Genomic DNA, 15,422 nt, shown 5'->3' on the forward strand with positions numbered 1-15,422 from the left:
ACATGAACACATTGGTGAGTGCTAGTTCTTTTCTATCTACAGCTGTGCAGGCTCAGGCTCCACTCTAGCTGCATCTCTGTACTGAAGCCACCGCCCTTACCCAGTTGCCAGATTTTTCACTTATACAATGTCTTTGTAACACATTTCTCTCAAAATTATTTGAACAGTGAAAAAATACTATTAAAACTGTACAAATTAAGCTAGTTTATTTTATAGGGATGTAGAAAGTCCGTAACTTCCAGCAGGAAGCCAGTATGGAGTCACTTCCTCCAGTAGCTTACCTACAGCCAAGACAGAACTTACTAAGCCAGAGTTATGGGAAATCTCTTAAGAGTGTCTGAATTCAGATAGGTGATGAATGAAGAAAAATAAGGATTTTAATCTCTTTTCCACATCTGTTTATTACAAGTGTGATTCAAAGTGTCTTTGAAGTGCTCACCTAACGATTCCCTACGCAAACTAGTGACAAACACTCATGGGCAAACAAACTCTGTGCACTTAAAAATAATAATATAAAAAACCAAAAATAGCTATATTAAAGAAGTGCACAAGTTATTTCAGAAAAATGTAAGAAGTAATTTTTAAAAAGCCCTCGGGAGTTTTACTGCACGCACATATACACAAACACTGTGACCAGCCTTTCCAATACAAATGGCTTTTCAGCATATGCTAGAAATTAATGCACATGCGTTCTTGAATCATAAAACCTGTCACAAATAAAAATTTTCACCAACAAAACTGCAGCCAACACCTGCCAAAGGGAGATCTTTCCTTAGTTTATTAAATTCAAACTTTAAAATACTGATGGTGAGATGGATATTGGAAATAGCTGGGCAAATGCCTTGTGACCTAGTCTAACAGTAACTTGTGTTACGAACTGAGAACTCACTTCTGTGTTGAGCAGCAGCTGCACAGAAGTCTGAACTGCATGGCACTCTAAACTGAATTTTGCCACCTGCTAAGAAATGTCTTATTTTGATGAGACATTTTGTAGCTATAGGTCCTCTCACCCAAATAGCACTTCTGGCAAGCATTTCTGAAACAAACAAAACCTGCATATTACTTTAAAAATAAAAGATGCCAAATCACATAGATCTGATTACATTTGTAGTGAAGATCCAGTTTTAAAAGTTAATTATACCCGTAATTAGTTTTATAAAAATGAATTTTACTGTCTGCTGATGTAATTTTCCAGGAGGTTGCTATAGCAATAGGCACAAGGTGCATTACCAAGGTAATCTGTGTGTAATGAGCAGGTGACAGTAGCTCTCTCTTGACGTCAAGAAAAACTGCCACAGCCTTGTAGCACACTGGTGATCTGCACACTGACCAGAAACAAAGGAAGCCTTTTGTTTCCTAGTCAGCACCGAGAAAGAAGTAATTATTTTTAATGCACTTTACATTGCCTATGACAAGGTCCAAATCCACAGCCAGTTTCCAAGAAAGCCAGGCCATGAAGGTGCTAATGATAAGATTTGAATGTGTTTCAAATGTACCTTTTGTGTGCATTACAAAACAAACAGAAAGAACAGGTTAACAGGAGTAGTCTGACTCGCTCTGCATTTACTACGTGCCCTTTTCATACAGAAAATGGGCAAAGAGGGGTGACTTCTAACTCTATTATATACACCAGAGAAGTTTTAACCAATAACCTTTTCCAAGAAGTACAGGTCTCTCATTAAAGCCCTGTCCAACATCTACTACTTTGGAGAGCTGCACCACCTAATAAAAACTGACCATTAAAGCCTACTGAATTTATTTTCAGTGAATGAAGTCCTGAAACATCTTCAACATGAAGAAACACAGGGCAAACACTTCATACAAGCACCTTATTCTAGCCATTCTCTAGCCTGAGATTTTTTTTGCAGGTACCACATGATAGTGAAGCATTTTCTGAAGAAAAGGTTTCTGAAGAAAATTCTTGCATCTCTAAACTAAATTTAGTGCATAGCCTAATTAATCAAGCAAAAGCATTAAGAGACTGGAGAAAAAAAGACAGGAAGAGCTACATCCTTCATCTATCTATAACTTCCATTTTTATTTCCAAGGCAAAACAGAAGATTGCTCTGTTCATCAGTACTGCCCAGTAACTCTTGTCAAACTCAACAGGCAAAACTGGTGGGACCAAGATGCTCATTAGTACACTAATAAGCACTCTGCTAAAAAGAAATTTGTCTGCAAGATCTGAAAGAATAAGGGAGACATTCCTGGAGAAAACAGTGCTTCTGGTACATTCTGCTGAGAAGGGATGTGACTAAACCAAGTCTCTAAAGCAAACAAAAGACGCTGAATAGAAGCAATTATTAACAGTGGTAAAAGCATTGATGTACAACTAGTAAAGATGACTTGTTACAACTCAGCCAGAAAACAATGAGACTTTTTGCCCGATCTATATAAGAAAATGAGAGTACTAAACAAGAGGAAAGGGGCAAACCCATGGAACAAACAAAATGGATATTATATTAGGAGATTTCAGTATAACTGCAGCTAAAACAGCAATGCTTACCAAGAAGACTTCATATGCAAACATTTTCAGTGCTTTTAACCATAAGCAAGATAGATATCATATGGCTTAAGTCTTCTAGGTATGACAGTTAACAGTAAACATTTGCAAAGTTTAAACCCCAAAGCTCCAGGCTTTAATGAAAAAAATGTGTATTTGTGGGGGGAAAAGAAATATGACTCAAGTCATACGACTGCAGGTATAAGCAGAGCTATATCACTACACAATAACAAGGAAATGAAAACACTACAGTGCAAGTATGATAGCAAATGCAGAAACAAAAACTTTAAGGATTCTCTGCATGAATGAATAATAAAATAGAGCATTAGATATCTTGCACAAGTAACCAAAAGGGGGGATTAAATACTGGCACAGACAACACACTGAAGAACATGGAGGAAGGGGTGTTCTATTTATTTCTCTGGAATGTTATAAAACACAGGTAGGACAGAGTTACTAAACAGTTATTCTCTGACATCCTTATATAGCAAACTAGAAAGCCTGCTTCCTTAACCTTGGTTAAGATACTGTTACCCAATAAAGCCCACAGAGAAAGATCTCAGCTCTCAGAACTATTACTTAAGTTTATCTTCACTGTGGTGTTGGTTTACATACTGTGAACGCTACCTCTGAAGCCATAAAGGGAAGTGGTTTAGTGGTAAATAAGTGAGTAAGTCACAAAATAACGTATACGGGAAGTTAATAATCTATTTATCTGATGTACTCTTGATTTTATTATGGCTAAGTCTAGAAATTACTTTTAAAACCTACAGGAACATTGAGCTTTTGGAATATTCAATAGTAAAAAAACAATATATTTGCTGAGCTATCAAGAGTTTCAAATCAACTGCCAAGGCCCAGAAAACTTTCTCTTAGACCTTATCCTTCTCTATTCTGGTAAACAGACATGATGCATTCTTCCATAGTACTAGCAGTGGGTATAAAACCAATAAAAATGACAAAACAGGTCAAAGGATAACAGCATGTGCAGAAAAACACAAGATATATTAGAACCAGAAACAATACTCAGAAACAATAACTACAAAACACAGAGGAAGAGGTTGAGAAAGACAGCATACACTGATACCGGGGAAAGAATAAAAACAGTATAGAGAACAGACTGAAAACACAATTACTGCAAAAGCAGAGAAAACTTATGAGGAGAGAATCATGCAAGGAATGAATGAATAATACAAGACATATCGATACATATGCTCAGATTATATACAAGAAAACAGCAAATCATTGCTTCTGCTTCAAACAACATGTCAGAAGAAACTACTGTCTCACCGAGTCAATGAGCACTGGGTGCTTAATTCTGTCTTATTGTCTTGTGAATCTCAATTGTAAATTTTAAGCATCTTGTTTTGCTGCTTTGTGATACAGTGACTTAAAGTTAGCAGATTCTATTCAGGTGTTCTGTTGCTAAATACATTTGCTGTATTTCTGAAACAATATATTTTTGGTTTCTGTTAGTTTACTACACTGGACTTCCCTATTGGAAGAAATTCTACTCACAAGCATAAATATATTAGAGGATCTTATAAAGTCTCATATATAATAATTCGTAATTCTTATGTTATACTACTCCTTCAGAAACAGATTTTGCAGAACTGTGTTGTATGAACTATATTATAGCTAAAACCAGCAAACTTACAAACCTCATGTTAAATCGCTATATCTGTTGAGCTTTAAAAATAACCCATTGATTTGTATGTTTACTTTTGGCAAATCATTGGTGCAATCAATTTGCTTTTATAAGTACTTAATTACTCTTTATTAAATTTAATAGTTCTAAGAAGATCCATTTGTCCCCCAAAAACAAGAGTTGAACATTTGATACCAATTCCTATCACACAGACATTTTCATTGTTGTTGATCTACAACAGGTATATTTTGAAATGTTCTAACTCTACTTTTTTTTTTTTTTTTTTTTTCCTTCTATGCTTTACCAATTTTGGTACTTTTTCAGTTATATGTTTGCCTTTCTGACAGATACATTCTTTCACATTTTGGCCTTGTTTACACAAAAGAAAAGCAGCTCAATAAAACACACTACCTACCTCACCACCAGGACTGCAAAAGCAGCCTGTGAGAAAAAGGTGAAAATCTGGGAAGAGAGAAATCATAGAAGACTTTGCTTTTTATGAATCATATGAAAATTGATAGCACTTCTTGCATTAAAGTACATGGAAGTACTTTTGCCCAGCTTGTACTTTTAAATGTAAGTCACAGGAACCCAGGCTTTCTACTTAGAATCTCTCAGTTAGAATATTACTTTAGAGTTTGAATGGTACCTAAGTTTCATTCTGGTAAATACATACACATTTAGTAATAAACTAGAAGCAAACCACAACTTAAACGCAGCTCTTAAAATACATTTGGTAAGTGTACTTTTGTGCTGCATGTCTACAAGTAGTTAAAAAGCTAAGAAGTAAAAATTACTTTGTAAGAGACAATGTGAGATACAGCTGTTTGTAGACATCGTATACTTACTATTTAGTTGAATCTGATAACTGATACTCCCGTCGTCGGTCATAACATTCCTGAATTCCAGGGTCATTCCATAAGCTTCTTATTGCATCTACATATGGGTTCTCAAAAGTTGACACCTTCTCTACATCGACTTCCCGCACTAACTGTGCGTGAGCCTATTTGAAACAAACAAAGCAGTAGAACTTAGACCACCTTAATTTTCAGAACAGCCACCTCACCAATGTATATACAGAATTTGTAAAGTACTATATGAGGGAAGTTGTGAAGATGGGGAAAGATGACCAGCAGCATAAGGAGCTCTAAAAAGAAAGAACAGAGGAAACCTTATCTATTTTGTTTGTTTACTTGGAATGTTTGCAGATCTCAACATGGATCAACACATTTTGCTCTTTATATGTTACCAGACTCTGTAAAACAGAGTACCTGTTGGTGTCTTTACTACTGGACAACTCATTAGCAGCTGAATATGGGATAACTGGGTAACTAGAAGAAAAAAAAAAAATAAAAAAAATGGTGAAAATGCAAAATATCCTAGGAGGAATATTTCACCAAAATCTGTATTCATGTGAATGATGGTACAGGAAGAATCATAAAGAGTACTGAGTAAATTACACGTAAGTAATGATAAAGTACACTTGAACCAAGACAAAGAGCAGTAGATATAAAACTAGGACAGAAGATGAATTAACAAATGTGTGCCTTTATTTCAGACTATGTTTACTCCAGACTACTTACTATTATTAAGATTGAATATATGAGGTGTTTGAAACAAAATTCTTACTTAATTAAGCTAACATTAAGTAAAATTTTCAATGTTGAATTTTACAGATTTAGGGCATATGATAACCAGTTAGTCATCTTGACTGATTCAGACTCTGAAAGAGCCCAAGAGATCAGAGAGGAAGTTAGGAAGGAATCTGTCTTTCATGGAAATTTACTGTAAAAAGTTCTTCATGCTACCAGAAGCATAACTTCTGGTATGTTATTTACTACTGAGCAAAGCAAAGCAAGATTCTTAGAAAAGCTCTCAAGTTTCAATTTGTATTATAAACTGTGGTTGTGCTATATTACAGAGATTCTTAAAGAGTAGGTTCTAAAATTGGGATTTGCCAATAGGAAATAACCTCTAATAAAAACATCACACTCCTAAATACTGTCAGAATTTACTTAAGCACCATGGAGACAAAGAAGAGCAATTTCTAAGTTGTGCACACAATTTCTGTGAAACATGATTTATTTATTTATGTAACTTCCTTGTATCTTATCAAGCTCAGTTGCTTATTCTGTACCCTTCAGCTTTCATATGCTTCCAGAAGAATGATGCCCCAAATACCTACTTGCTGACTGACAAAGTGATACAACAGTATACTCTGATATTCTTTTTTATATACTTGAGCTCTTAAATTATAGCCAAGTGCTATATCAGAATGCTAACAAAGGTGAAAGACTGACTAACTACTCAACAATTGCTCTTTAGCTTTCACCAGAAATTTCTCCTAACTGATTTATGCCTCTGAAAGGTACTCAAGTATTCAACAACGGTAGCAGAGAAAACCATAAATAATTACTTAATTCAATTATCAACCCAGACTTACACAGCAGTTGTCCAAGACACTGCACTCTGTCATTTATCTGTTCAGAGTGTTCTGCCATTCAACTAATACAACTCTGAACCACAGTTAAATCTTATGAAATCAACTATGCTATATTCCAGTAAGCAATATCCGTCAGAAAATTAATTCAGCTTTTTAAAGTGATAAATACTTCCCCTGTGAACACTGCTTCTGTTTCCTTTTGGTTTGCTTGAGTACACTCATGAAAGCTTGTACTCTACTGCTCTACAGCTCTCCACAACAGTGCTAGTTAAAAAAAAAAAAAAAAAAAAGAATAAAAAAAAGTAGAATCACAGAATAACCTGAGTTGGAAGGGACCCAGAGATCTCTGAGTCCAGCTCCTGGCTCTAAAAAGCACCACCTAAAAATTAGACCATACATCTGAGAGCATTGTCCAGACAGGTAATGGCCCTTCATATAGATTTCAAGTCTTTATGAAGCCTCGGATGCATCTTCTTGTTCACAGAAGCACTGTGCTCTCCTGTAGACAACGTTTTTTACTTCTAGAATCTTTCTCATTCAGTATCACACTCATAAAAAAGTGCACAGCAGATGCACTGTTTCACACATGCTATGACAGCACTGTTTCTAGGAATGTATTGCCCACAAAGCTCACCCTTCATTGGCCCTAACAGATGCAAGTCAGAACGTACCAAACACAGACTATACAGTGTGGTCCAGCCAAGACTGGCAATGTGCTCCATGATCTTCAAATTGGAATGGGGCCTGGCATTATCATGCTACATGGGAAAGGCTGTCTAATTCTCTGGCCTAACTCTGGAAGCTCAAGCTTTCAGTGCAGTCAGTCATGATGCAGCAGCCAGAATAGGCAGTTTGTCTGGGCTCCAGGAAACCCAGAAGCAGCAAGGATCACCTGTTTGGTCTCCATAAACATTCCACAAGTGTTGATGAATATCAGTGGGTATCAGTTTTTCCTCATCACGGAATTCAATTACACACCTTTGCTTCATATGCACTTCCAAGTCAGATGTCAGACTGTCCCTCTACTGCCATCGTTCAGATGGCAACAAAATGTAACAGAACATTGGTGTGAAGGTTCAACCTCTATTGCTCTATCACTAAAATATATCTATCTCTGATGTCACGTGCCAACATTATAAAAGAGGAGGCATTACTTTCAAATTAGTACTCATAATTCTTAGTGCTAGAGGCAGACATCTAAATACATCACTTAGTTTCGTTTTTCTCTCATTTGTTCAAGCAAATCATTGAAATATAGAATGGTTTAGCTTGGAAGGGACCTTTAAGATCATCTAGTTCCAACTCCCTTCTACAGCCATGGACACTTCCCACACAACTTGCCTGGTCCTGAACACCTCCAGGGTGGGAGCATTCACATCTTCTCTGGGCAACCTGTTCCAGTGTCTCACCACCCTCACAGTAAAGCATTTATTCCTAATATTCCAAAACTAACTTCTTTCAGTTTAAAGCCATTTCCTCCTGTCCTGTCACTACAATCTCTTATAAAAAGTTTTCTTGTAGGCTCAGCTTTCTCATAGGCTCCCCTTCAGGTACAGGAAGGCTGCTATATGGTCCCCCCCAAGAACCTTCTCTCCTTCAGGCTGAACAGCCCCAGCTCTCTCAGCCTGTCCTCACAGCGGAGGTGCTACCAGCCCTATGATCATCTTTGTGGCCCTCCTTTGGACCCACTGCAAAAGCTCAATGCCCTTTCTGTGTAGGGAGCCCCAGAACTGGATGCAGTATACCAGGTAGGGTCTCATGAGAGCAGAGTTGAAGGCCAGAATCACCTCCCTTGACATGCTAGTCATATTTTCCTTGATGCAACCCAGGATACAATTGGCAGCCTGGGATGCAAGCACACATTGCCAGCTCATGTTGAGTCTTTCAACAACCACCAGGACCCCCAAATCCTTTTCAGGACTGCTCTCAAGTCATTCTCCACCCATTTTGTATTTGGGCCTGGAATCATCCTGGCCCAGGTGCAGGACCTTGCAGTTGGCCTTGTAGGAAAAAGCCAAAAGCTCACCTCTAATTGTGTCTAGAGTGTGGCGGTTGACTCCGCATCTTGAGACTGCCTCCATCAAGAAGGAAAAAAAGGTGACTGTCTCTGGCATCTCCCTTCTGAGAGAAATGGAGGTCCTGACTCTATTCATGCTGACAGAAGCCCTAGGATTTAACAAAAGGACTTCAGAGGACTTGAGTGGGCATATAGGTCATATTTTCCTCTATCCCTCCAGTGGCAAGGAGGGATACTGAGAGGAGCATGAAAACACATCTCGCATAAAGATGTGGCTGAGAAACTGGAGCAACTGCAAGACTTTGTTTTTGATTTTTTACTATACGGCAGTTTACTCATGCCTAGCCTGATTTTTGCTGATGGGTTTCACCTGTGTCAAAAGAAGAACAAGTCTAGGATGTTTCTGTATGGAAACTGTATTCTGTAAACTGTATTCTGTATTCTGAGTGTATGGAAGATAACTTCCTGACATAGTTGGTTGGGGACTTTCTTACACAGAGTTCTCTACTCTTGGTGAAGCTGATGAACAGCTACCCTGGACATCTGGAAGATGGACTTTGAACTGTTCAGGACACTGGTAGGTAAGGCCCATTGGGATTTGGTCCCCAAGAGTCCTGAGGTCCCAGAAGGCTGTCCACTACTCAGGAAGGAAGTCTTAAAAGTGCAGAAGGAAGCTATCCCTATTCGCCGCAAAATGAAACAAAGAGGAAGAAGACCAGCATGGATGAACAGGGAACTTATCCTGAGGCTCCAGGAGAATAAGAATGTATGTATTTTGCGGTTAAAGCAATGGGCAACTTGAGGAGAGTACAAAGATGTTGTTAGGCTGTGCAGAGAGAAAATTAGGAAGGCAAAAGCCCATCTTGAATTCAACTTGGAGACCAGGGTAAAAGAGAATGAAATCTGTTTTAACAAATATATTAATAGTGAGAAGAAGGCTAAGGAGAATCTTCAGCCTCTACTATGATGTGGTGGGGAATGCAACCACTGAGGATAAGGAGAAGGCTGAGGTTCTCAATGCCTTCTTTATGTCTGTCTTCAAAAGTCAGACCAGTTATCCTCCTGACCTGGAAGTCTCAGATGGTGAGAAAAATAAACTCCTCATGATTCAGTTGGAAACAATTAAGAGACCTACTACTCCATTTTGATTGCCACAAGTCCATGGGGCTGGATGGGATCCACCTGAGGCTGATGAGGGGCATTGCAGAGGTGACTGCCAAACTACTTTCCATTATCTATTAGCATTCTTGGACAACCAGAGATGTCCCAGAGGACTGGAGACTTGCCTACTTGACTCCCACCTATAAGAAGGGCCGTAAGGAGGATCTGGAGAACTAGAAGCCTGTCATCCTGACCTCGGTATTGAGGAAAGTTACGGATCACCCTGAGGAAGATCACATGCTACATACAGGACAACAGGATTAGCCAATCAGCATGGGTTCATGCAAGGCAGCTACTACTTGACCAACCTCATCTCTTTCTATGAGCAGATGATCCTCCTGATGGATGAGGGAAAGGCTGCAGATGTAGTGCACCTAGACTTCAGCTAGGCCACTGACACTGTCTCCCACAGTATTCTCAACAGTGACTGCAACCAGCGTTTTAGTATGCTTGGAAAAAGGCTCAGTCTTTTATATTCCTTTTGATATAATCCCTGTAATTTTTTCAAAGTAGGAGTCCAACCCATGAGTAATTTATGTAACAGAGCATTAGCAGAAATGTAGTCCAGGGGCTTCAAAAGAAATTTCTCTGGGATCCTACATCCACAAGAGAAAGCAGCACACTTGAGATGCAGCAGACAAGGTTGCTTTTTTATTGATAATTTCTAAGGACTAGTTGATATTAAGATGCTCATTCAAAGAATTATCTCACATAGGATAGACCATCTTTATATATGTTTTCTGTTTTGTAGAAGGATTTCATAAACACACCAGAAAAAGCCTGTGGCTGTAAGTGTTTGGCAGTCAGTAACTAAGGGATAAATCAGAGGAGTTAGGTTTGGATGCCAAAGCTTACATTGATTGCATAATTGAGTGCAATGGCATGTGACCAGATCCAAGAAGTCCAGGAGCTGAATCAAAGTTGTTACAAAGCTACCACCATGATCACGTACTTGCCAAACTATTAATAATGCAGCTTAAAAGCAGAAATGATTACTTAACACCAGTTCAACAGGAGTCATGAGTTATGACTCATGAACCTGATGACTTGTCATCTACAAGTGTGGTTCACGCAAATACCCCCTCTGCCCTTACAGGATTGTGTAGCAAGGGATGCTTCTTTGGAGATTATCCTGCAAACCTATAGATATTTCTAAGAGATATAACATTCAATAAGAATAATAAGACTATTCTATTTCACTCTCTTGAAAACTAAATGGCTGTGGGATATGTTCCTCACCATGCTGGAAAACAGGAACTTAACTGATAATCATCCCCCAGTAGGAAAGTACACTTACACAGTATTAACAAAAACAAGGGGACTGTAAAGAGAACATTGCTTCTTTTGAGCAACTTTGGAGCAAAGAACTAGGCTAAACAGGAAAGAGGTTTCATGATGTGCTATAAAGAACTGTATACAAATTAATACAGTGTGCTATGAAGTGCTCTAAAAGGCTTAGTACGTTCTTAATCATCCTTCAATTACTGAAAAAGATTAACAGGGTATTGCACTACCTCAGTAATAATTTGTATCTTTTCATACTTCACATTCTGATGCTAGAAAATTTAAAACAGCATCAGCTTACTGAAAAAGAATTCCCAAGACACTAAACAGAATCTGAAAAACTCAGTTTGGGTCAGGAAAATTTTTATGTTAACAGTCATTTTCTGTAAAAAGTTTAAGACAACATATCCTGACTAACGAGAACTACAAAAAAGCAGAATTTATGACTTAACCTATGACTTAAGTTGCAGAATAAATCCATTCAAAATGTATCACTAAACTCTAGCTGCAATAATCTTAAATATTAAAACACTGCAAAAATGAAACAAAGTCATATGCACATGTATGAGGCTTGCTTATTTGTTTTTACTAAGGCTTAGAGAGGCCTCAGGAAGCACAAAAAATGAGAACATAATTTGTATGCTGCCAACAAAGCCCTGCTTTTTCTTGATCTTTTTATTTACCTTAGAAGCTGCATCAGAGTTGGAAGACGAACGCTATGCCACTGCTACAGGGCTTCAAACAGAAAATTTGAGTGAGATTTTATCTAGACTCCTATCACAATTTCTACATACACAATAGCAAAGCCTTTGGAAACTTCATTTTAAAAGTCATATTGTTGTTACAGTCTTTGAAAAAAATGTTTCACAGTGTTTTATGTCCTTCTAAAAGATTCTCTTGGAAGTGTCTAAGAGAGATGCCACCCTACTAGTCTCTCCTAAAACTTCTGATCCTTTTTCTATAAACAAAAGCCTTCACAGGCAACAAAACCATTTTCTCTGATGTCATTAAGCTGAAGAGTAAAATGTTATTTTACTCCCTGGATACTAGTTTATCCTGTGAGAATAACTATCAGAAATACAGGTGAGTTAGAAAATCAAGTATATAGACTCACAGAATCACCACCATCAGAAAAGACCTCCAATATCATCCAGTCCAACTACCCCTATATCAACATTTCTCACTAATCCATGTTCCTCAGTACAACATCTAAACATTTCTTGAACACCTCCTGGGTCGGTGACCCCATCACTTCTCTGGGCAGCCCATTCCAGAGCCTGACCACTCTCTTGGAGAAATTTTTCCTAACATGCAACCTGAACTACCCCTAGCACAACTCAAGGCTCTTTCTTCTATGTTTTCCTTTATGAAAAATGGGAGATTCTGAGATCTCTACATGCACAACATATTTATGATAAAAACATGTTAGCAAATACACCATTGTTTCTTGAACTAGCTAAACCAGTTCATATATACACAATGTAAATGGGCTAAACTAATGGACTTCTCTTTAGTGTTAGAGAAGCTAACATTCTAGGTGTTAGTGAAACTACTGCATACAGCCTACATGAGTAACTAAGGTGACAGAGGCAGAAGGCAGTTACACTTGAAGCTAAAAGACTCAAATAACATGTTCCATTATATTTAGCTGGTGTAAACTGAGGCAGGCTTAGAACTGTTTTCAGCAGCACTGAACAGAGGTCAGCACCAATCCCAGAGTCAGGGATGTGTTTTATGGTCCACCACAGCTTGTTAACATGCACACTCCACAGAATTGAATCACAGAATTGTAGGGGTTGGAAGGGACCTCTAGAGATCATCGAGTCCAACTCCCCTGCCAAAGCAGGCTCCCTACACCATGTCGCACAGGTAGGTGTCCTGGCAGGTCTTGAATATCTCCAGAGAAGGAGACTCCGCCACCCCCCTGGGCAGCTTGTTCCAGTGCTCCGTCACCCTCACTGTTGTAAAGAAGTTCTTCCGCACATTCGTGCAGAACTTCCTATGATGTAGTTTCATCCCATTACCCCTAGTCCTATCCCCACGCACTTCTGAAAAGAGACCAGACTCACCACTACGGCTCCCACACCTCAAGTCCCCTCTCAGCCTTCTTTTCTCAAGGCTAAACAGACCCAGTTCCCTAAGTCTCTCCTCATAGGGGAGATGCTCCAGGCCCTTCACCATCTTAGTGGCCCTCCACTGGACTCTTTCCAAGAGATCCCTGTCTTTTTTGTACTGGGGAGCCCAGAACTGGACACAATATTCCAGATGAGGCCTCACCAGGGCAGAGTAGAAGGGGAGGATCATCTCCCTTGACCTGCTGGTCACGCTCTTTTTAATACACCCCAGTATGCCATTGGCCTTTTTGGCTACAAGGGCACACTGCTGGATCATGGTCAATCTGTCGTCCACCAGGACGCCCAAGTCCCTCTCAGCAGAGCTCCTCTCCAGCAGGTCATCCCCCAGCCTGTACTGGTGCATGCAATTATTTCTACCCAGGTGCAAGACTCTACACTTGCTTTTGTTGAACCTCATCTGGCTTCTTACTGCCCAGCTCTCCAGCCTGTCCAGGTCTCACTGAACGGCAGCACTGCCTTCAGGTGTGTCAGCCAATCCTCCCAACTTTGTGTCATCAGCAAACTTGCTGAGGGTGGTCACTATCCCCTCATCAAGGTCGCTGATGAAGGTGTTTAACAAGACCGGACCCAGTACAGACCCCTGGGGGATGCCGCTAGTTACAGGCCTCCAGCCAGACACCGCACCGCCACCAACAACCCTCTACACTCCGTTAGTCAGCCAATTCTCGACCCACTTCACTGTCCACTCATCTATCCCATACTTCCTCAGCTTTGTTATAAGGATATCATGGGGGGCAATATCAAAAGCCTTAAACAACATACATCTGACATCCTATTATTCACAAAACAGTAGCTGAAGAATTCGGCCACATGGTAATTAACAAATCAAACATGCTCACTCTCAGCCCTTCCCGAGGAGCATCTCCTATATACTTTGCCCATAGATAAAATTATTAATGGATACAAAAATCATGAAAGACAAGTTAGTAAATTCAACTGTCTCTCTAAAATGACTTCACAAGAAACCAGGATAAATAACTGTAATTTTTAATTAGTGTTTTCCCTACGAGAGCTTGATAGTAGTCTTCTAGACCTACTAAATGTTTTTGAAGAATGGTGGTCAATAATAATACCACAAAAAATATCAAACTTTTCTGCATTGTTTTTCAAGCAGGATCCCTGGAAGAATATGCTATACAAACATGAACATGCTAAAATTTAATTCAGTTTTTAAGTAAAATAACTGGCTGTATTTCACAACCCTGAAATAATTAATTGTCTCTAACAACTGCAATACAACAGTAAGCACATAAAAAAATGAAATGACAATGCTGATGTATGTGAACTCTCACTTAAGAAGTGTACACATGCACAGAACTCTTGTTCAAGCCTTACTCCTGTGCAAAACCTGAATGAACCTTGTACAACAGAATCAGAAGAATAACAACTTAGCTTGGCTTCATGGATTTGAATAGATAGAAACGAAAGAAGTAATAGAGGTAAGAATCATTTGTTTCAGGCAGTTTAGAAATTCATGAATCTCCTTCAATTGTTTACATGAACACATAAATTTCACTGTTTGATATTTAGGTGAAAAGTAGGCATGTTTCCTATTTTGTTGTTTGTTTTTCTTTTTAAATCAAGTTTTCACTCTTGTGTTTCAACTCAGGAGAGCAACATATTAAAGTATTTGCATTAAAACTAATCTTCTACAGAATTATGTTGTATCAGTTTTCAGTTTCACACATATAATCTTTAATCTTTATAAAGTACTACTCCAAAGAAAAACAGACCACACTATCCCTTATTTTTAAAGGAAAAGAGTGCCCTCTGCTGACTAATTCATAACAGAGAACATAATAATCTCAAATGCATTTCTAGAAGTATCAGAAGACTGGGAGCGTCCCTTTTAAAATGATAACCAACTCCAGCAGAAATTCTCCTCTGCAAAAAAATTGCAACGAATTTAAGTGGTTAAGTGTGTACTCTTCAACCAGGATGACTGCCTTTCTAAACAACTACCTAATTTCTTGGATAGAACAATTTTAAAAATGAGTTTCAGATTTATCCTGGGCATGCAAAACTACATTATAAATTACCACTTACTTCCTTTGGATGCTTTCATTAACCTTTTGATGTCTAGAGTAATGAAGTGGCAAAACTGCAGGAAGGGGCAACATTTAATCTCAGATGAAGAGCTGCTCTTTTGAATAGGGTCACACAAGAATGAATTTTGCCCCAAGCCATTAAAGACAGCAACCAAACATCATTTTCCAAGAGAAGCCACAGAC

The 15,422-nt window shown here is 38.7% G+C and overlaps 1 protein-coding gene across 1 annotated transcript in view; it reads right to left on the bottom strand.

Moving 5' to 3' along the window:
* Window positions 1-15,422, bottom strand: part of LOC107306232 (guanine nucleotide-binding protein G(q) subunit alpha) — a 117,860-nt gene that overhangs the window by 24,357 nt on the left and 78,081 nt on the right. The window contains exon 4 of the mRNA XM_015849185.2: window positions 5,000-5,154. Coding sequence (XP_015704671.1) covers window positions 5,000-5,154 — 155 coding nt within the window. The remainder of the gene's footprint in view (window positions 1-4,999; window positions 5,155-15,422) is intronic.

Source organism: Coturnix japonica, chromosome Z (genome assembly GCF_001577835.2).
Source record: "Coturnix japonica isolate 7356 chromosome Z, Coturnix japonica 2.1, whole genome shotgun sequence".
Lineage (NCBI taxonomy): Eukaryota > Metazoa > Chordata > Aves > Galliformes > Phasianidae > Coturnix > Coturnix japonica.